The sequence below is a fragment of the Cyanistes caeruleus genome, chromosome 5, assembly GCF_971803275.1.
Source record: "Cyanistes caeruleus chromosome 5, bCyaCae1.hap1.1, whole genome shotgun sequence".
NCBI classification, from domain to species: domain Eukaryota; kingdom Metazoa; phylum Chordata; class Aves; order Passeriformes; family Paridae; genus Cyanistes; species Cyanistes caeruleus.
The window spans coordinates 2,292,617-2,315,473 of record NC_141705.1 but is presented as its reverse complement, the minus strand read 5'-3'; the positions used below and the strand labels follow the sequence as shown (position 1 = coordinate 2,315,473).

The 22,857-nt window shown below is 55.0% G+C and overlaps 1 protein-coding gene across 31 annotated transcripts in view; it reads left to right on the top strand.

Annotated features, from left to right (window-relative positions):
- DCTN1 (dynactin subunit 1) overlaps positions 1-22,857 on the top strand; it is a 63,097-nt gene that overhangs the window by 8,246 nt on the left and 31,994 nt on the right. For 28 of the 31 annotated variants that reach the window (XM_086890244.1, XM_086890236.1, XM_086890228.1 and 25 more), the window contains exons 2-4: positions 5,581-5,826; positions 8,344-8,422; positions 11,189-11,220. In XM_086890244.1, the coding sequence (XP_086746370.1) occupies positions 5,599-5,826; positions 8,344-8,422; positions 11,189-11,220 (339 nt within the window). In that variant the 5' untranslated portion in view covers positions 5,581-5,598. Of the gene's footprint in view, positions 1-5,580; positions 5,827-8,343; positions 8,423-11,188; positions 11,221-12,968; positions 12,990-20,937; positions 20,956-22,857 lie in introns of all 31 variants that reach the window. The other 3 variants (XM_086890221.1, XM_086890220.1, XM_086890222.1) reach the window with 2 other exon arrangements.

The following is a 22,857-nucleotide window of genomic DNA, read 5'->3' as shown; positions in this document are numbered from 1 at the left end:
CGTCGGCACAGCCTTGCCGGGGCTGCTGAGCACAAAGATCCCGGCGTGTTTTCCTGCCTGCCGCGGGCTCCCCTCCCTCCCTCCCTCCCTCCGGGCCGCTTTTCCAGGCGGCACGGAGCGATGCTGAGCTTCCGCGGGCCTGGCAAGCGCTTCCAGGTTTTTCCGTATTGCAGCTACCCCTGGGCTGTGCGGTGCCAGCGGCCCCTCCGGGCCAGGCCTTTCCCGGGACTTTCTCTCGCTGTCGCTGTGTCCCTGTGTGGCCACCACGGTGACATTGTGTCCCAGACCCTGCCGGGCATTGCCAGCGCCTTTGGGCCCGGCTGTGCCAACTTGGCAGCGACTCCAGGGTGGAGCTGGGGAGGGCAGACCCTTCCCACCTCTCCACGGGACCCCCAGAGCCTCCGTGGGCTCCGTGTCCTGCCCGCTGTGGGATACCCCAGGCCCGGAGCCGGTGGGATTTGGGTTGTGGCTGAAGGGATTTGGCTGCGGAGGGAGCGGCTCGGGAAAACTTCCCAGCCTGGAGCCTTTTTTGCCCACCCCGGCAGGGTCTGAGTGTGTGTCCATATGGGTTTTTGGGGGCTGGAGGTCCCCAAACCTCCCTGTTTTCCATGGGGGAGCAGGAGGAAGGGGAGGGTGAAATTCCAACCTGAGTCCTGACAGCTCTGTCACGACAGCCTGAGGGGATTTGGGGGCTCCAAGGGGGTGGGGGAGCAGGAAAGGAGCCAAACGCTGGCTCTGAGGGCTGATGGAGATGTGGCAGGACTGGGAATCCTGGGAATCCATCCCACCTACTTCCAGCTGGGACATTTCTTCCTCTTGTAAATTAATCCAGCCTGGATTAATCACCTTGGTTTGAATCTTCATCCTGGGCTTCCCAGGGATGCCGGGGGTCCCAGGACAGCACCGTGAGTGGATTATCCCTGCTTGGCTCCCATGGATTTTGGAATGGGCCCTGCAGGGACCACAGCCTCGTCCCTTCTGGCTTTTGGGGCACGCTGCTCCTGGTGTCCAGACACACCCACACCCTCCCAGTTTGTCAGCCTGGAATCCAGTGCCACCACAGCGGTGAGGACTTCATCCCAATGCCACATCCTGGTGTCACCCGCGGCCGCCACCTCAATCCCAGGGCCATCCTTCCTTGCCACAGGGTTAAACCCGGGATTCTTCCCCAAGTCTTTCCCTCTTGCGGCTTTGTGAGCCTCACCTGGAATTTGGATCTTGTCAGAGCCGGCTGCTCGGGATTCTCCCGAAACTTTTGATCTGAGCTTTGAGTGGCAGTTTGAGGCTCCTTCAGCCTCACCTGTGTGGGGGAGGCGCTCCTGGAGGAACACACTGAATATTCCCGGGGTGATCCGCCGGCATGGAGCGGAATGCTGAACTCCTCGGCTTTGGATGGAGCACGGGGGCGACCCAAATCGCTGGGAATTCATCCCATTTTCAGTGCCTTGGCACCAGGACCTTCACACAGCAGAGCAGACAGTCTGTGGATGTCTGTCAGGCTTCAAAAAAGAGGGAAAAAGGGAAAATGCTGGGAGTTGTGGGGAGCAGTCTCTGGTGGTGGTGGCAGCACAGCCACGTGCTCGTCCCTCCCCTGGTGTCCAGGAGCGAGATGGGAGCTCTGGGATGTGGGACAGGCCGCTCCAGAGGTTCAGCATTCCTGGTTATCCCTCTGGCTGCCCCATTCCCAGCACCTGCCCTGCTCACATCTCCTCAGCTGGCCCTCGCTGTGAATCCCTGGATTTCTCTTTTACTGGGATTTAGGAGTTGATTCCCTTTGCAGACCGAGCGGTGACAGAGCTGTCACCAGCAGTGGCCTCAGCCCGTGTGGCTTCCCACAGTCCTGCTCCTCCATCCCCTTCCTCCGGGGTATCCCGAGCGTGTTCCGCTGGGAAGGTCGGCGTGGCAGGGGCATCCACGAGGATCAGTCAGGAAACTGAGGGAATTCTGTGCAGTGGTGTCCCCGTGTTTGTCCCTCAGGGATTGTCACCAGGGCCAGGAGGTGTGACCACAGGTGTGATCACCTGGCTGGGAATGTCCATCCCACCTGCTTCCAGCTGGTTTCTTCCCCCTGTAAATTAATCCAGCCTGGATTAATCACCTTGGTTTGAATCCTCGTGGGAATTCCAGTGGGGTTTTATCCGTTGGATTGGAGCTTCCAGGTGTCTCACAGACCAGTTTCTGATTAATTGGAAGCAATTAATGATCCTGAGGGGTGGGATGGATTCATTCTGGGCTCTCCTTCTTTTCCCAAGCGCGAAAGAGTCGGGAAGAGTTTCCCTGAGATCGGTGCTGGTTGGCAAATGTCCATCAGGAACAGGCTGGGAGAGCTGGGAATGTCCAGCCTGGAGAACAGGAGGCTCCAGGGAAAACTCAGAGCTCCTTCCAGGGCCTAAAGGAACTCCAGGAGAGCTGGAGAGGGACTGGGGACAAGGGATGGAGGGACAGGAGCCAGGGAATGGCTCCCAGTGCCAGAGGTACCCCCAGGGCTTGGAATGTGTCACATCCCATGGCTCTTACCTGGCTGCAGGTGCCAAATGGGTGCCAGGAGGGATAAAATCTGTTCCCCATTTACCGGGGATTTGGGATTTTCCTCTGGGACACAATTTTCCAGCATGGTGCTCTCAGAACTTTGGGAGATATTTAGGTCTGGAGCGTCAGTTTTTCCTTCCAGGTGTTTGGTTTCTTTGTTGTTCGATGGATTTTGGGTCTTAATATAAGATTATTTTGTGAAGTTTGATTTCTGCCAGTTGTGTTTGAATGAATCCTGGGATTCAGGCTTGGGGGGAAATCCCACATCCCTGGTTTTAGTCCCAAAACCCCAAACTCGGTGGGTTCACTCTGCATTCCAGCCTCGGGAAGTGACGTGGAAGGGAAGGGGGGCGGTTTGTTAGGATTCCAGAAGCTTCCAAAGCCCCCTGGGTTCTTGCACAGGCTGAGAATTCCCTGAATCTCCCAAACCCCCGGCGGTGTCCGGCTGTGGCTGAGGTTTGTCCAGCCATTCCAGGTGAAAGAGGCTCGGTTTTCCTGGGATAAAAAGCAGATTCTTTGGCTGAATCCAGGCCCAGAACGACCAAAACTCCACATTTCTGCACCAAGACCAGAACCAGCGACACGTGGGGTGGGGGAAATGCCAACCTGGTTCCGTTTTGGGGATTTCTGGAAGGTTGGGATGAGCGGGAAGATGGAGCTGAGCAGGACAGGGAACATCCCCCTTCCCTCTGGGATAGAGGCAGTGGGATTGAAAGGTTTTGAGGATCTCCAGAAGATCTGGAGAAGGGCTTGGGATGAGAGGACACAGGGAATGGCTTCCAATGGAAAAGGGGAGATTGGGGTGGGATATTGGGAAGGAATTCCTGGCTGGGATGTGGGAACCTGGCACAGATGCCCAGAGAAGCTGTGGCTGTCCCTGGATCCCTGGAAGTGTCCAAGGCCAGGCTGGATGGGGCTTGGAGCAGCCTGGGACAGTGGAAGGTGTCCCTGCCCATGGCAGGGAGTGGATTTGTTGGGATTTAAGGTCCCTTCCCACCCAAACCATTCCAGAATTCCATGATCACTCAGTTTTACTCAAGCTGATTGCAGAGCAGGAGGCGCTGGGAGTGGATCCCAACAAGTTTCCCTGGGATTTCAATATTCCTGAGACTCTCTGGTAGCCATGGAGTTCCTCACATCCATCACCTCACTGCTGCTCCAAGAGCATGGATCACCCGGGTAACCCCACCTGAATCCCATCCCAGGATGTCACACCTGGGATATAAATATATAACACAGGATCGTGGAATCGTGGAATTGTGGAGGTTTAAAGAGCCCTTCCCTGGAGGAGATTTCCCAATATCCCATCTAAACCCATGGATAATCCCACCTGGAACCCACATTCCAAGGTGGGATACCCTGGGTTTGGGCAGGGATGGAACAGTGAATTCCCAGGCTGGAAAACCATGGGAATGCTGATAAAATGGGGAAAGATGGAGTTGGTTAAGGGTGACGCACTGTGCCGTTATAAAAATGTTGTAAAAGGGGTAAATCAGGTTTGTGAGCTGCTGATGGTGGCTGTGGCACGGTTTGGGAGCAGAAGGAATAAGAATAAAAATTAAAATAAATAAAATAAAACAAAATAAAAATAAAAAATGAAAATAAAAAGATACAAATAAAAATACAAAATAAAAATAAAAAAATTAAGACTAAAAATAAAAATAAATTAAAAAAACCAAAATAAAAATAAAAATGAAAATATAAAATAAAAATACAAAATAAAATTAAAAAATTAAAAATAAAAATAAAAAGTAAAATACAGAATAAAAATAAAAAATTAAGACTAAAAATAAATTAAAAAAACCAAAATAAAAATAAAAATAAAAAATGAAAATATAAATTAAAAATACAAAATAAAATTAAAAAATAAAAAAAAATTAAAAATAAAAAAAAAAGTAAAATACAGAATAAAAATAAAAAAATTAAGACTAAAAATAAAAATAAATTAAAAAAACCAAAATAAAAATAAAAAATGAAAATATAAATTAAAAATACAAAATAGAATTAAAAAATACAAAAAAATTAAAAATAAAAATAAAAAGTAAAATACAGAATAAAAATAAAAAAATTAAGACTAAAAATAAAAATAAATTAAAAAAACCAAAATAAAAATAAAATAAAAAATGAAAATATAAAATAAAAATACAAAATAAAATTAAAAAATAAAAAAAATTCAAAATAAAAATAAAAAATAAAATAAAAATACAGAATCAAAATACAGAATAAAAATAAAAACCCAAAATAAAAATTTAAAAAAAAATTAAAAAGAAAATTAAAAAGAAAATTAAAATAAAAATACAAGATAAAAATAAAAAATGAAAATAAAAAATAAAAATTTAAAAAAATAAAAAATAAAATATAAAATAAAAACACAAAATAAAATTAAAAAATAAAAATGAAAGTAAAAAACTAAAAATGAAAATACAGGATAAAAATACAGGATAAAAATACAGAATAAAAATAAAAAATGAAAATAAAAAATAAAAATTAAAAAATAATAAAAAATAAAATATAGAATAAAAACACAAAATAAAATTAAAAAATAAAAATGAAAGTAAAAAATTAAAAATAAAAATACAGGATAAAAATACAGAATAAAAATGAAAAATTAAAATAAATAAAATAAATAAATTAAAAATAAAAATACAGGATAAAAATACAGAAAAAAAATGACAAATTAAAATAAAAAATAAAAATTTAAGAATAAAAAAATAAAAATATAGAATAAAAATGCAGAATAAAAATTAAAAATAAAAATAAAAATAAAAATAAAAATAAAAAATTAAAATGAAAATAAAAAATAAAAATCCAAAATAAAAATAAAAAATAAAAATGAAAGGTAAAAAATAAAATAAAAATGCAAAATAAAAATACAGAATAAAAAGAAAATAAAAAATAAAAAAAAAAATTCAAAATTAAAAAATAAAAAATAAAAAAAACCCCAAAAGGGTGTGGAGGAGGCGAGCGGGGACGGCGGCAGACGAACCATCCCCACATATAACCCTGGTGTCCATCCCACCTTTCTGAGGCTGCCTTTCCCCTGCTCCCCAGGCCTCCAGCACGCCCAGGATGAGCTCTGACGGCGGCAGCAAGCCCCTCAAGGTGGGCTCCCGCGTGGAGGTCATCGGCAAGGGCCACCGCGGCACCGTGGCCTACGTGGGGGCCACCCTGTTCGCCACCGGCAAATGGGTCGGGGTCATCCTGGACGAGGCCAAGGGCAAGAACGACGGCACGGTGCAGGGAAGGAAATATTTCACCTGCGAGGAGAACCACGGCATCTTCGTGAGGCAGTCCCAGGTGGGTGGGATCCTGGGATCCTTACATCCAGGGAAACGGCCCTGGGGGGGTTGGGAATATCCCAGGTGGGAGGGAACAGCTCCAAAGTGGGGTGGAATCTGAGGCTCCGCACACTGTGTGGGGTGGTGGGATGAGAACAGCCTGGTGAATTCCCAGCTGTTCCATTCTGCTTCCCAGTGAAGTGCCCGGCCCGGCGTGTCCCACCCGCGGCAGGCGGAGTTTGGGATCGATCCCGGGTGTTTAACCAGAAGCAGATCCAGGGAACTTTAATTAAATGGTGTTTTCCTGGGAGGAGGTAAAACACACGGTGATGTGCTGCAGCAGGAGCCAGGAGCTCCCTCCAGACCAAACATGCTCCAGCTCAATTCCCTGTGTCACCTTCCAAGGGCAGAGAGGTGACACCGGAGCCCCCCAGCCCCGTGTCCCAGCCGGCTCCTGTCCCCTCCCAGGCTGGTTTGTGTCCCACCCCCCGGCCTCTCGCTGCCAGGACCTTGGGATTGGGTGACAGAGGGAAGCGAGAGCATTTGGGTCCTGGGGTCCATCCCAGCCTCCGCTGTCCCATCCTTTGGAAGGGTCTTTGGATCGTGCAGAGTCAGAGGCTGCAGCAGGGGCTCATCCAGGAGAGATTCCAGGAGTCACTGAGGTTGGAAAACACCTTTTACAGGACTCCAGCCATTCACTGCTTCAGTCCCTTTGTCACCATCTCGAGGCAGGACAAGGGAAAACGATCCCCGTCCTTTAAATAACGGGATAAACACAGAGAGCCGAGCCCACCAGGGCTGGAGGCAAACTCCCCAGGAAGCTTTTCATGTTTTTATCCAGGCCAAATGCTGTTGGTGCGTAGGAATTGCTGGATGGAGCTCTGCTGCTCTCCTGGGATCACCATGGAGATTTCCCAAATGTAATTCCACCACACTTCCAGTTCCCCCCACATTAAAACCGGACACGCAGGCCCGGCTGCTTTGTCTGTCTCTCTCGGCCTCTCCTGCCGGCTGGGAGAGGCTTTGAGGGGTTTACAGGGAAAAAGTTCCTCCTGCAGGACCAGGAGGGGCCTCAAAGCCCACCCAGTGCCACCCCCTGACAGTCAGGGACACCTTCCACTGTCCCAGGCTGCTCCAAGCCCCATCCAATCCAACCTGCCAGGGATCCAGGGGCAGCCACAGCAAATCTGGGAATTCCAGCCCAGCCAGGAATTCCTTCCCAAAATCCCTGCCCAGTCTCCCCTTTCCCAGCGGGGAAATTTCCCATTCCCGTTTTTTGCCAGCCTGTGTGCCGGGTGTGCAGCGAGCGATGCTCAGCCCCCGCCCCGAACTGCAGAGCTGGGGAGCGGATGGGGACGCGCCTGGAGCAGAGCCGGGGAGCAGGAGGGATAAACAGCCCCCAGACGCCCCAAATCCCCTGTCCCGGAGCAAAGCCGTGGGTGCAGGGCTGTGCCAGCAGCTCCAGAGCCCATCCCGAGCCCCCCGGGGGTGCTGGGAGGGTTCCCGGTGTCCCCCAGGGCACAGAGGGGGGACCCCAGCGCTGGCAGGGAGGGGCAGAGGGTGCCGGGCACGAGGCTCTGGATGGGGCTGGATCCATCCCTGGAATCCCCCATCCCTGGAAGTGTCCTGGCTTAGCTGGGACGGGACTTGGAGCAACCTGGGACAGCGGGAGGTGTCCTTGCCCATGGCAGGGGTGGCACTGCGTAGGGTTTAAGGTCCTTTCCCACCCAAGCCATTCCAGAATCCCCTGATTCTCCCAGGGCTGGCAATTCCTAGCGTGGCTGTTCCTTTTCTGGCCCTGATTTTGGCATCACCTGGAGCTGCCTTTCAGCTCCTGCCTGGCTGAGGAGCTCCATGTGCCCAGCCTGTGGTGGCACTTCCCAGTGCCACTGCGGATCCAGCTCTGTCCCTGTCCCCAGCCTCTGGAATTCCCTCCCAGGCTGGAGGAAACCCCCAGACCACTCGGAATTCCCACCCTGCCTGGCTGCAGGTGTCATGATTTCCTTGGCATCATCTTTTCCTTCATCTCCTTGTGGCTTTTAATTTGATTTTCATCATTCCTGGTGTTGGGAATCTTCCCAGAATGGAATTCCTGTCTGACAGCTTCCCAGGTTATTTTGATTTTTAAGCTGAACTCGCAGGTGGGAGGTGGTGATGGCTCAGGCAAATTCCTGCAGGAACAATTTGGGAGGTGCTGATCTGAGGCACAAGGATGGCTCTTTCTCATCCCTCCCAACCTCATTTCCCATGTTGATCCAGCAAAATCGCATCCAGAAATAGCTCACAGAGAGAAATCCCTGAATCTGGTACGGATGTTCCGGGCTGTCAGATCCAGAGCTTTGACTTTCCTCGTTGTCTGTGTGAATATTCCGTGTTCCCAGCGGGAATAACGAGCGTGTGGCCGTGTTCTGGCAAAGCCAGAATGATGGAATTCAAAAATCTGTGCCAAAACCACGGGATCTGCTCCGCTGGGATCTGTTCCCTTGTGGAACAGTTCGGGAATTTTGGGTAAGGATGGTTGTCGTGTTTTTTCCAGATCCAGGTGTTTGAGGATGGAGCAGACACAACATCCCCAGAAACTCCAGAATCTGCTGCCATGAAGGTCCCCAAGAGAGGTATGGCCCTGAAAAAAACCCAAAACTGGGAAATCCTTCCCAGAGAGGTGGAAATCCCTGGAAAGGTGGGAAATCCTTCCCAGAGAAATGGGAAATCCTTCCCAGAGAGGATGGAAATCCCTGGAAAGGTGGGAAATCCTTCCCAGAGAGGATGGAAATCCCTGGAAAGGTGGGAAATCCTTCCCAGAGAGGATGGAAATCCCTGGAAAGGTGGGAAATCCTTCCCAGAGCGGATGGAAATCCCTGGAAAGGTGGGAAATCCTTCCCAGAGAGGAGGAAATCCTTCCCAGAGAAATGGGAAATCCTTCCCAGAGAGGATGGAAATCCCTGGAAAGGTGGGAAATCCTTCCCAGAGAGGTGGAAATCCCTGGAAAGGTGGGAAATCTTTCCCAGAGAGGAGGAAATCCTTCCCAGAGAGGATGGAAATCCCTGGAAAGGTGGGAAATCTTTCCCAGAGAGGAGGAAATCCTTCCCAGAGAGGATGGAAATCCCTGGAAAGGTGGGAAATCTTTCCCAGAGAGGAGGAAATCCTTCCCAGAGAGGAGGAAATCCTTCCCAGAGAGGAGGAAATCCTTCCCAGAGAGGTGGGAAATCCTTCCCAGAGAAGATGGCAATCCCTGGAAAGGTGGGAAATCCTTCCCAGAGAAATGGGAAATCCTTCCCTGAGAGGAAGAAATCCCTAGAAAGGTGGGAAATCCTTCCCAGAGAAATGGGAAATCCTTCCCAGAGAGGAAGAAATCCCTGGAAAGGTGGGAAATCCTTCCCAGAGAGGAGGAAATCCTTCCCAGAGAGGATGGAAATCCCTGGAAAGGTGGGAAATCCTTCCCAGAGAGGATGGAAATCCCTGGAAAGGTGGGAAATCCTTCCCAGAGAGGATGGAAATCCCTGGAAAGGTGGGAAATCCTTCCCAGAGAGGAAGAAATCCCTAGAAAGGTGGGAAATCCTTCCCAGAGAGGAGGAAATCCTTAGTGGAGGGGATGGGAAATTATTCCTGAAGGGGATAGTGAATCCCTCCTGGAGGGGTGGGAATCTTTCCTGAAGAAATGGGAAATTACTCTTGGGGGAGTGGGAATCCTTTCTGGAGAGATGGGAAATCCTTCCCAGGTGAGATGGGAAATCCTTCCTGCAGAGACAGGAAGTTTCTCTTGGAGAGCTTGGGAATCCTTCCTGGAAAGGTGGGAAATCCTTCCCGTGAGGAAGGGGGGGAAATCACGGAATATTTCCCAGTGCAGACCCACTGAACCTCTCTGAGCCTGTGGAATTGGATTATCCCAGTGGAATTGGATTATCCCCGTCTCCAGCCCCATTCCCAGCCGGGAGCAGGGATCCCTTCCCCATTCCCCACATCCTTGGCTGTGGTTCCAGCCAGCCTTCCCTCCCTCCCTCCCTCCCTCTCTCCCTCGGAGCTCTGTTTTGTTGGGAATGTTTTCCCCAGGCTCTGCGGGATCCCGGGAGCTGCCGGAAGGGGCTCTGCCAGTTTCCTGCCTTGGCTGCTGCTCCCCGGCTCCGCGCGCCAAGCGCCGTGCGGGAAGCCTTTGTGGGATCGGGGTTTGGGATCGGGGCGCTGGCTGGCGGTTGTGGGTGGGATTTCTCCTCTCCCGGTGAAAATCAGCCGGGGAAAAAACGGGATGGATTTTTCCTCGCTCTCTGATTTGGCTGCTGCAGTCGGCATCAAATCGTGGAATAAATTGGAATTATTTAGGCTGGAAAAGCCCTTGGACAGCCCCGAATTTCCCAGCTGTGCCCAGGCCAGCGGTGTCCGTGTCCCCAAGTGCCACAGGGCGTGAAATCCCCCCAGGGATGGGGACCCCACCCCTGCCAGGGCTGGACAGCCCTTTCCAAAACGGAATTCTCCCAAAATCCAAGCTGGCACAGCTCGAGGCCGTTCCCTGGGAGCAGATCCCAGCTCCCACCTGGCTCCAAGAATCCAGGGAGTTTTCCAGAGCCAGAAGTTCCCCCCCTGAGCCTCATTTTCTCCAGGCTGAGCCCCATCCCCAGCTCCCTCAGCCTCTCCTGGAGCTCCAGACCCTTCCCTGGATGGAGGCTGGGTTGGGACAGACGGACACCGGTCCCAGCCCCTCCATCCTGGGGCTGCAGGTGGGGCTGCAGGTGGGGTGTGGGATGATGCTGTCAGGGATGCAGGGCTGGGATGTGGCTGCCTGCCAAGGGTTTCCATGGAAACGGCAGCTGCTGCAGCAGCACTGCAGTGGCGGGAGCAGGGATGGCTCTGTGTGGGAGGGACACAGGGAAAAGGGGAGGAATTCCTCCCTGGAAAGGTGGAGAAGCTCTGGCACAGGTTGCCCAGAGAAGCTGTGGCTGCCCCTGGATCCTTGGAATGACACCTGGGACAGTGGAAGTTGTCCCTGCCCACGGCACAAGGCGGGGTTGGTGGGATTTAAGGTCCCTTCCCAAACCATTCCATGATTCTGTGTCCCCAAGTGCCACACACACCCCCCCAGTGACTCTGCCACTCCCTGAGCAGCCTGTGCCAGAGCCTCAGGAATCCACAAAATCCAGGGATTCAGCCCAAGGAGAGCAGTGGAACCGCCCCAGTTCCCAGGTGTATCCAAGCGTTCGTGTTCCTCAGCCAGCAGCTCCCATAAGGAATTCCCTTTTGCCAAATCCCTGCTGGATCCTGACTCTGCTTCACTCCCACTTCCCAAAATTCTCCTGTCCCCCTGCCGGGTGTCCTCTGGCTGCAGGGACACTGGGATGGGGACAGGGGTGTCCCTCAGGCTCACGGCTCTGTTTCTGCTCTCTCCACAGATTCCCTGGATGCCACCAAGGCCAGCAAACTGGTGAGTGACCCCAGCACTTCGTCACCTCTGAGGGGTTTTCATCCCATCCAGACACACAAAATGCCCACGGAAAAGCGAATTTTTCCCAAAACCCATGGGAAACAAGGTGTAAAAAATGTCATTTTCAGCCACTGGACAGGAATCAGTCGGTTCCTGAGGGATTATCCAGCTCAAGTCCTGTGTCACACGTTTTGATCTGAGTTCAGCAGCATTCCCAGGCCGCTTCCTTCAAACCCTGACCCTCAAGGAATCCTGGAAAGGACCTCAAAGCCCCTCAGTTTCCCCCGTGGGCACCTCCCACTATCCCAGGTCACTCCAAGCCCCATCCAGCCCGGCCTTGGGCACTTCCAGGGATGCAGGGGCAGCTCTAAGGACCCTCCCCTCTGAGTCCCTTCATCCAGGAGCTCCAGCGGCTCCTGGGACACGGACAGGGACGTGTTGTACCCAGATGTGAGGGATATTTCCAAAGGAATGGGAATCTGTCCTTGGGAATGGCCACACAGGTGTGGGGTAGTGAGGAATCATGGGATGATTCTGGATGAGGCTGGAAAAACTCTGTGGGTCCGGCTGTTCCCCCAGCACTGCCCAGCTCGGCACTGCTGGTGAGCAGGGATGGAGCTGGGGGATCCTGGGGACACGGCAGGGCGGGGTTGTTGTGTGTTTTGGGATAAAAACTGGATTTTCCATGAGGATAAACTGGCCCAGATGGGATGTGGGCAGTGAGGGAAAGGAAATGGTGGGGACAAGGGGCTTCTGTGGGGCTGGCACTTGTGGGGTGGGTTGGGGCACGTTGGAGCCCAGCCTCCTGCGCTGCCATTCTGGATAATTCCCAGGAGTGGGAATTCTGCTCCCCACCCCGCTGTGGAGCTGGGTGTGGGAACAGCAGCTGGGCTCAGATCCTGGGGAATGTGAGCTCCAGTCAGAGGGGAGGATGGAAATGGATTCCCTGCCCTGTGTTGGAGGGATTTGGGAAGGTTTTTGGCTTTTCCTGCTGGGAATTTTGGGTGTGATCCATCAGCCCCTGGCACTGCTGGAGCATGTGCTCCATGTGCTCCCTGCCTGATCCTCCTGCTTTCATTCCACCCTGGAATACATTACAAGGCAAAGAGAACATTTAGGAAACCTCAGTGTTCTTGAAATCAGGGAATGGGGATTGTTCTTGGATGCTGCTGATGTGGAGAAGGGATGAGGACAGGAGATGCATCTCCTGGGGCATTCCCGCTGGTTTGTCATGGAATCCTGGAATGGTTTGGGGTGGGAGGGACCTTAAAACCCATCCAGGGACATTTTCCACTATCCCAGGCTGCTCCAAGCCTCATCCAGCCTGGCCTTGGGCACTTCCAGGGATCCAGGGGCAGCCACAGCTTCTCTGGGAATTCCATCCCAGCCCCTCCCCACCCTCACAGGGAGGAATTCCTTCCCAATATCCCGTGGCAGTGGGAAACCATTCTCCCTTGTCCTCAATCCTCTTCCTCCTGGGAGATCCCGCCCCCCCAAATCCCTTTAACCTGTCTTTGCACCACGAAATGATTTATTCCCCCCCGGACGTATCCCAACTCCCCAAATTCTCCGTGCTGGGCAGGGGGGCAGGAGGAGAATCCAGAGCGAGGGGGTGACTCCAGGGCTGTTTTCTCCTTGATTTACTTCATTTTCCCTGATTTTATTTCCCCTCCTGCTTTTCCTGCAGCTTTGGTGGCGGGGGGGTTGGTTTTCCTGTCTAACATTCCTTCTGTTCCCTCCTCACGCAGCGCGGAGCCAAGCCCAAAAAGGTGCCGTTTGTCCCTTGTCCGCATGCCGGGGCCATCCTCATCCTCACTGTCCCCATCCCGCTCCATCCCGGCGCTGCATGGCCGTCCCCTGCATGTGTTCCCAGCCAGGGAGGGGCAACATCAGCCTGGAATGTTTGGGTGGGAAAAGGAGAGTTCTCCCGGCCAAATTCCCTTGGAAACGGGGACTCTTCCCCTGCTCTGGGCAGCCTCTTCCAGCGTTTTCCAGCTCGTTCCATGAAGGAATTTTCCAGCCTGAATCTCCCCCGAGGCCGTTCCCTCACAGATATTTGTATAAACCCTGGATGGTGACACAGGGGACGAGTGGCACCTTCTCAGGGCTGTCCTGTCCCTGAAACCCGCCTGGTTTGTGACAATTACTGAAGCCAAAAATCTTTTGGGCAAGGATGAAACTCCAAAAGGTCGCGGGAAAGAATCCTGGAACGGTTTGGGTTGGGATGGGCATTAAAGCCCATCTCACTCCACGCCCCTGCCACGGGCAGGGACACCAAATCATCGTTCCTTGCAGGAAATTTTGGGAAAATTCTTTTTCCCCTTGGGAATTTTGCCAAGAGAAAAAGCCCAAGGTGGGCGCTGGAGACGTGGGAGAGGGGAGGGAGGTCGTACCTGTGCACTCTTTGGTCCAGATTTGCTTTCCAGCCGCTTCCGTGTCGTTTTTTGGGTGGAAAAATGTTCCAGAGAGCTCTGGGAAGTCCATGGGAAATCCAGAGGAGAGGAGCAAGGTGGAATCTGCTGAGAGCCTGTGGAGAGAGGCCGGGAGCACCTGCCCCCGAGTGTCCCCTCCTTGTGTCCCCCCAGATCCAGGTGTCTGCGTGTCCCCGAGGCTGCAGGGTCCGTGTGGATCCCTCATCCCGGTCCTGCCAGCTCCAAGGGGCTCTGATGGGATGAAATTCCTGTCTGGAATGTTGGGTTCTTCCTTCCCTGTCCTTGCTCTGGTGGGTTTGCAGCTGCTCCCTGTCCTCGCTGTCCGCTCGGAGCTGCGGCTGGGATTAGGATCAGGGGGGTGTGACTGTCACTGTCCTGGGGATCTGTGACTGTCACTGTCCTGGGGATCATGGATTGGTGACTGTCACTGCCCTGGGGATCTGTGACTGTCACTGCCCTGGGGATCGTGGATCTGTCACTGTCCTGGGGATCTGTGGCTGTCACTGCCCTGGGGATTGTGGATTGGTGACTGTCACTGTCCTGGGGATCTGTGACTGTCACTGCCCTGGGGATCATGGATTGGTGACTGTCACTGTCCTGGGGATCATGGATTGGTGACTGTCACTGCCCTGGGGATCTGGGGCTGTCACTACCCTGGGGATCATGGATTGGTGACTGTCACTGCCCTGGGGATCATGGATTGGTGACTGTCACTGTCCTGGAGATCTGGGGCTGTCACTGCCCTGGGGATCATGGATTGGTGACTGTCACTGCCCTGGGGATCATGGATTGGTGACTGTCACTGCCCTGGGGATCATGGATTGGTGACTGTCACTGCCCTGGGGATCTGTGACTGTCACTGTCCTGGGGATCATGGATTGGTGACTGTCACTGTCCTGGGGATCGTGGATTGGTGACTGTCACTGCCCTGGGGATCTGTGACTGTCACTGCCCTGGGGATCTGTGACTGTCACTGTCCTGGGGATCATGGATTGGTGACTGTCACTGTCCTGGGGATCGTGGATTGGTGACTGTCACTGCCCTGGGGATCTGGGGCTGTCACTGCCCTGGGGATCATGGATTGGTGACTGTCACTGTCCTGGGGATCGTGGATCTGTCACTGTCCTGGGGATCTGTGGCTGTCACTGCCCTGGGGATCATGGATTGGTGACTGTCACTGTCCTGGGGATCGTGGATCTGTCACTGTCCTGGGGATCTGTGGCTGTCACTGCCCTGGGGATCATGGATTGGTGACTGTCACTGTCCTGGGGATCGTGGATCTGTCACTGTCCTGGGGATCTGTGGCTGTCACTGCCCTGGGGATCATGGATTGGTGACTGTCACTGTCGTGAGGATCACGGTCTGTCACTGTCCCGGGGATCTGTGACTGTCACTGCCCTGGGGATCTGAGGCTGTGACTGTCCTGAGGATCATGGATTTGTCACTGTCCTGGGGATCATGGGCGTATGACTGTCACTGTCCTGGGGATGTGGATCTGTCACTGTCCTGGGAATCTTCATCTGTGACTGTCACTGTCCCGAGGATCATGGATTTGTGACTGTCACAGCCCTGGGAATCCTGGATCTGGGTCTGTCACTGTCCTGGGGATCGTGGATTTGTGATTGTCACTGTCCTGGCAACTACGGGGGTGTGACAGTCATTGTCCTGAGGATCTGGGATCTGTCACTGTCCTGGGAATCTGCATCTGTGATTGTCACTGTCCTGGGGATCGTGGATTTGTCACTGTCCTGGGGATCGTGGATTTGTGACTGTCACTGTCCTGGCAACCATGGGGATGTGACAATCACTGTCCTGGGGATCTGGATCTGTCACTGTCCTGGGGATCATGGATCTGTCACTGTCCTGGGGATCATGGATCTGTCACTGTCCTGGGGATCATGGATCTGTCACTGTCCTGACCCTCATCCTGGCCATGTGGGCACACCTCACACAGGGATGTCCCCACTGAGGGACAGCCCCATGCCAGCCCCTGCTGTCCCCTCACAATTTAACCTTTTAATGACCCCCCCTGCCCCTCAGGCAGCTCCTGCCTGGCTCAGGGATGTGCCATCCAGGGGGAACCTGGATAATGAGAGTAATTAGCGGGTAAATCCTCATTCCGGAGATTACAGCGGCTCCTGTGTGTCAAATATAGACTTTAATCGTGTCCAGAGCTGCTGCCAGATGGGCCTTCCCCCCCTGCTGTGCTCCTTCCCTGGTTTCCATGGATTTGGGAGTGCTGTGGCCTTTGTGGCCTTCAGGCTCGGAGCAGGGGCCGCAGGACACGGGCGTCCTGTCCCTTGGCTGTGACACCGTGTCGGGGTGTCCTTGTTCTTGGAGCAGGAGGTGCTGGCCGGGAAGGACCCCAAAATCTGGCTAAAGAGCAGGAAAAGGGAAATCCCAGCTCATTTTTGGGATGAAATGTGTTGTTTTCATGCCCTGACAACGTGTCTGCGGTGGTGACGCTGGGTCACGGGTGTCACCTCCCAGGGACACGGAGCTGGCAGGGCTCCAGCAAAAGCTCTGCCTCGCTCAGGGTGTCGGGGTGGGCTGCTGGGGTCTGAGTCCGACTGTTCCCCCAGGCCACATCCACAGGTGGTGCGTGCTGGCACCGTGACCCTGCTGTTAAACCCTGTCCCGTCACCTCAGGTCACCTGTCCCCTGCGGCCGGATTGATCCCTGGGGTTTTCCCTCGGATGGGTCAGGTTTGACATCCCCATTCCTTCCCCGGTGCCATTCCATGTGCCAGGGCTGGATTCCCGCGGTGTGTCCTGAGGCTGCTCCTCCCTCTCTGCTGGGCACCGGCTCTGATCCCGTCCCAGGGTGGCCAGTCGGTGTCCGGGTTGTTATCCTGGTGTTCTCCCAGTGTTGTGTTGTCCCGGTGTTACCCCAGTGTTATCCCGGTGTTGTCCCGGTGTTATCCCGGTGTTCTCCCAGTGTTATCCCGGTGTTATCCCGGTGTTGTGTTATCCCGGTGTTGTGTTATCCCGGTGTTATCCTGGTGTTCTCCCAGTGTTATCCTGGTGTTCTCCCAGTGTTACCCCGGTGTTATCCCGATCTCCACACAGGAGCAGTTGGATCAGTGTCCGGGTTGTTATCCCGGTGTTGTGTTCTCCCGGTGTTCTCCCAGTGTTATCCCAGTGTTACCCCGGTCTCCATGCAGGAGCAGTTGGATCAGTGTCCGGGTTGTTATCCCGGTGTTGTGTTATCCCGGAGTTCTCCCGGAGTTCTCCCGGAGTTCTCCCGGAGTTCTCCCGGTGTTCTCCCGGTGTTCTCCCGGTGTTATCCTGGTGTTATCCCGGTCTCCATGCAGGAGCAGTTGGATCAGTGTCCGGGTTGTTCTCCCGGTGTTCTCCCGGTGTTGTCCCGATTTTATCCCGGTGTTATCCCGGTCTCCATGCAGGACCAGCCAGGTCACTGGTGTCCACTGTTATCCCGGTGTTACCTCAGTGTTATCCCAGTGTTGTCCCGGTGTTACCCCAGTGTTACCCCAGTGTTATCCCAGTGTTATCCCGGTGTTATCCCGGTGTTGTCCCGGTGTTATCCCAGTGTTACCCCAGTGTTATCCCAGTGTTATCCCGGTGTTATCCCGGTCTCCATGCAGGAACAGCCGGGTCACTGCTGTCCACTGTTATCCCGGTGTTACCTCAGTGTTATCCCGGTGTTATCCCAGTGTTATCCCGGTCTCCACACAGGAGCAGTTGGATCACTGTCCAGGTTGTTATCCTGGTGTTATCCCGGTGTTACCCCAGTGTTATCCCGGTCTTATCCCGGTCTCCATGCAGGAACAGCTGGGTCAGTGTCCAGGTTGTTATCCCGGTGTTGTCCCGGTGTTATCCCAGTGTTCTCCCGGTGTTGTTCCGGTGTTATCCCAGTGCTATCCCAGTCTCCACACAGGAGCAGTTGGATCAGTGTCCGGGTTGTTGTCCCGGTGTTATCCCGGTGTTGTCCCGGTGTTGTCCCGGTGTTGTCCCAGTGTTGTCCCGGTGTTGTTCTGGTGTTACCCCGGTGTTACCCTGGTGTTACCCCAGTGTTACCCCAGTGTTACCCCAGTGTTATCCCGGTGTGGTCCCGGTGTGGTCCCGGTGTTATCCCGGTGTTGTCCCGGTGTTGTCCTGGTGTTATCCCGGTGTTATCCCGGTGTTGTGTTATCCCGGTGTTCTCCCAGTGTTATCCCGGTCTCCATGCAGGAGCAGTTGGATCAGTGTCCGGGTTGTTGTCCCGGTGTTGTCCCGGTGTTGTCCCGGTGTTGTCCCGGTGTTGTCCCGGTGTTGTTCTGGTGTTACCCTGGTGTTACCCCGGTGTTACCCCGGTGTTGTCCCGGTGTGGTCCCGGTGTTGTCCCGGTGTTATCCCGGTCTCCACGCAGGAGCAGATGGCCCATTCCATCCTGGAGCAGGTCCCAGCTGTTCTGTTGAACGCAGAGGGGCCACCCCAAGCCCCGTTAACCCTTTAAAGGAACGGATAATCCGACGGGCTCCATGATCCCGCCTGACCCCGGCTGCCCAAACCGTGTCCCATGGCAGCGCCTGGATGAGCCCAGGGCTGCTTTTCCTGCTGTTCCTCGGGCTGGTGACACCCCTGTGGCAGCTCTTTGTGCCCCTAAGCGAGTCCCTGGTGATTTTTGGGATGGGACCCTCTGGGGCCAGGAGCTGAGCAGCGTCTGCTGCTGCAAATGGATGATCCCATGGAAAAGGAGTTAACCCTGGAATCTCCAATCCCTCCGACAGCCAGGAGTTCTCCCATCTGTGGTGGTGCCACAAGCTCCTTCTCACGGATTTAGGATAAGAAACCTCCCTTAACCCATCCCTGAGGAGTTCCAGGCACAGCCCAAAGCACATTTTCCCGGGGTTAAATTGCATTTTCTCCCTGCTGCTGCATTTATTGGATCTTTGTGTGGGAAGAGTTGATATATTCTGGATTTAGGGAGCGGAGGAGAGGAGCTGGTTCATTAGAGCAGCTCTAATCCCCATAATTATCTTAAAGATAAATCCGTGTGAGCCTTCACGTGGCTCCTCCAGGGATGGACGCGGCACTCGGATCATTCCGGGGCTCACAGATCCGGGATGATTTCATCTGGAAGCTCTTCCTGAGGGGTTCCTTTTCCCACTGCTTTGGGCTGGTGGGAATGGGAGGGAGATTCTGTTGGAGCATTGGAATGATGCCAAAAGCTGGGTCCTGGAGAGGCTTCTTCGTTAAAGAGAGGAATTTCAGCTCTCAAAAATGTCCCTTGGGAACGCTCCCCTGCTCCCAGCGCCTGGCAGCAGCCGGAGGGAGCCGTGGGAAATGGGATCATGGCATGGGATGGGTTGGGAGAGGGCATAAAGCACATCCATGGACACCTCCCGCTCTCCCAGGTGGATCCAGCCTGGCCTTGGGCATTCCCAGGGATCCAGGGGCAGCCCCAGCAAATCTGGGAATTGCAGCCCAGGCAGGAATTCCTTCCCAGGATCCCAGCCCAATCTCCCCTTTCCCACTGGAAGCCATTCCCTGGCTCCTACCCCTGCAGCCCTTTCCCAAATTCCGGCTCTCCTGGAGCTCCTTTAGGGGCTCTGAGATTCCCTGGATTTCTCCCTTCTCCAGGGGAGCATTTCCAGCTCTCCCAGAGCAGAGGGGCTCCCAAATCCCAGAGCTTTTTGTTGGAAAGGACCTTAAATCCCAGCAATTCCCACCCCATCCGTGGGCAGGAACAGCTCCCACCATCCCAATGGATCCAAATCCATCCCAGCCCGGCCTTGGGCATTCCCGGGGATCCAGGGATCCACAGGAAATCTGGGAATTGCAGCCCAGGCAGGAATTCCTTGCCAAGATCCCAGCCCAATCTCCCCTTTCCCACTGGAAGCCATTCCCTGGCTCCTGGCCCTGCAGCCCTTGGCCCCAGTCCCTCTCCAGCTCTCCTGGAGCCCCTGCAGGGACTCTCAGCATTCCCTGCATTTTGCCCTTCTCCAGGGGAACATTCCCAGCTCTCCCAGAGCTGAGGGGCTCCAGAATCCTGGAATGGTTTGGATTGGAGGGGACCTTAAAGCCCATCCAGCTCCATCCCTTGCCACAGGCCAAGGACACCTCCCCTTATCCCAGCTTCTTCCAAACTCCATCCAGCCTGCCCTTGGAAACTTCCCCCACAGCAGCTGGATTCCCCCATCCAGGGTTTTTTTCTTCAGGAATCAGATCCCAGCACAGATCAGTTGGACATGGGATGTCCCCAGCATGACAGCCCTGGGGTGCTGCTTCCAGGGAATGTCATCAACCCTTGGGGAAAAAGAGAGATTTTCCAGGAGATTGGCAGGATTGTGCCGAGGGTCTGGGAATGCTGGAGGTGAAATTCCCTCCGTGTGAGTGTGAGGAGGGTTGGGCGTGCAGGTGAGCTCGTCTCGCCTCAGAATGCGGGAATGTTGGGAGCCGGATGGAGCCTGTGTTTGTGTTACATAACGCCTCGGAACAGACGGGATTTGGGCTTGGTGCGTGGAGAGGGAGCTGCTCTGCTGCTCCCCAGCGCTCCGTGGGGCAGGACACGGCTTCATGGAGAGTTTGGTGACATCCTGCGGGTTCCCAGCAGAGCTCTTGTCCGGGGAATGCCGGGCAGGAATTGCGGGAGCGGCCCTGGCAGGGCAGCGGGGCTGAGGATGTGCGGGACGCTCCCCTGAGCGCTCCGCACGGGCATTTTCGGGGCAGGGGCTCTCCGAGCCTCGGGGGAGCCGAGCAGGGCTGCCCTGAGCTCCCGGCAGTCCGCCCGTGTCCATCTGTCCATCCCTCCGGGCTCGGCGCCGTCCATCTGTCCATCCCGGCTCCGCTCCGTCCGTCTGTCGGCTCCCGGCGGATTTACCGGGCGCTCGCAGCCGCCGGCACCGCGGGGACACCGAGCGCGGCCACGGGAGCAGCCGGGGGCTGTCCCGGGGGCTGTCCCGGGGGCGGGGGGCTCCGAGCCTCTGCGAACCTCCCCCCCCTCCCCGTCCCCCTCCCCGAGCGCAGCAGCATCATCACAGCCGCACCATCCTCATCCTCATCCGCGCAGCGCCCGGCTCCTCGGTGCAGCGCCCGGCGGTGCGGCCCCTCCGCGGTGATGTCATGAGCCGCCGGGGCGGTGGTTGGAGCCACCGGCGGAGCGGGGACGAGCGGCCGCGGCCGGGGGGGGCTGCCCTGGACCCCCGGAGCCCCCGCCGAGCCCCCGGGCAGGACGTGGCGAGCGGCCGGCGGCGGCCGTGGCCATTTGCCGTGTCCGGCCGTGCCCACTGACCCGCTGCTCCGTCTCCTCCCGCTCCGGCCGTCCCTGCGCGACGATGAGGCAGGCCCCGGCCACACGCAAGGTACGGTCCGCACCCGCATCCCCCGGCACATCGCATCCCCGCTTCCCAGCCGCCTCCTCGCTCCTTTTCCCCCCTGTTTTCCCCCCCCGGGCTGTAATTGGGAGCGTGACGGGCTCGGGGAGGAGGGGGGCGGTGGGTGAGCATCGGTTCATGGCTGGCTTTGCCTTCCCGGCTCCCCGAGTCCCCTCTCCGTGTCACCCGGGCAGCGCAGCGGCTCTGCGGCTCTGCCGGGGCCCTGTCCCCTCTGCCCGGGGGGGTCAGTGCTGTCCCTGCTGCCTGCCTTGTCCCCGCTGTCCCCGCTCCAGGGCTGCCGCTGCCATTCCTGCTGTCCCCAGCGCCATCCCCGCAGCCTGAGAGTGTCAGTGCCGCTCCTGCTGCCGGTGCCACCCCTCCTTCCAGTGCCACCCGTGCCCACCCTGTCCCAGTCCCGCTTTTCCTGCCGGCCACGCTGTTGGGTTCAGCCTTTGGCATTCCCAGAGGCTGCCATTCCCGCAGGTGACAGCGTGGGCACTGGCCTATATGTTTATTTTTAGTGTAACCACGATGTCACTGCTCAGCTTAAAGAGAAATCCTGGGAATTTTTGGCTGATGGCAGGGAATAGATCCGAGCTGGGCCAGTTCCTGGCGGTAAATGCTCCCGGTTTACACCTCCCTGAGCTCAGACACCAACGCTCCTCATCACGTGTCCCTCTTCATCCTTTTCCCCATGGAAAGTTTCAGGGATGCTGCTTTCCCTCTGCCCCATTGCAGCGGGGGCTGCCGGGGCTCGGCCCCACGCCTGGATTCCATCCGGCTTTTCCCGTTCCTCCTCTCCTTGCCCACGGAATCGCACCGGTGAGAGCGGGCACCTGCTGGCTTGTTGGAAATGCAGAATTCCCAGCAGAATCCCAGGGAGCCACACCCTGAGGGGCTCATCCTGCTGCCTCAGACAGCTCCAGCAGAGGGGAGGTGCCTCCCGAATGCCCAGGAATTGAGTGGGGTGGCATCAGCGTGGAGCAGCTCTGGGTCAGTGCCCGGGCATCACCTCTGGCACTGCCTGCCCCACTCAGCAGCTCCTGCCAATCCGAATCTTCCTGGAAACTCTGGGAATCCTCCACAGCAGCAGCCACAGTCTGGAAGTTCAGACTCAGTCCAGGAGAAGGCTCCAGTGACATTGCTGCCCTGTCCTGCCCGCTGGAAGGTGACATTCACACATTCCTGCTCATCCATCCAACACATCCAACATCTCAGCTGGATCGGGATTCCCACACCCGGAGCAGAACCGAATCACCCCACCGCCGTCAGCCCTGGGTATCCAGGAGGATTTTTCCTGCTGCCAGGAGCCGAGCCCATCTCAGAGCCCCCAGCGCTCCCCTGGGAGCAGAGGTTTTGTAATTCCATCAAATATTGATGCAGCAGCGTTACACAGCAGAGCCCGGAACGTCCATCCCCAGCGGGGCGCTCGGAGCATCCCGGATCCAGGAGGGTCCAGCTGGGCTTGGAGCCTCCGTTCCCAGTGCTGGCACGAGGCCGGGTACCGGAAAATCCGCGTCCCATCCTGGTCACCGGCTCTTCCAGAGCCCAGGGATGACCGGCTGGGGACAGATGCATGGACAGGAAGGTGCCAACATGGAGAGGAGCCCGGCCATCCCCCATTCCTGATGGAGACAGCAGCTGGAGCATCCCAGAGCTTCCCTTTGCCACGGATCCCGGGGGTCTTGGAGCTGCAACTTCCAGTGGTCTGCACGTGGCATCAAATGGAGGGGACCAAACCTGCCGAGGATGCACAAAGCAGGATTATTCCCTGTCATTCCACACGGCTTTAGGGGACGCTTACCAGGAGGCTTCTCCCCGTTTTTGGGGTTTGGTGTGCCTCGAGTTGGTGTCCCCCACCCCATGGCCAGGACAAGGCTCAGTGTCCCC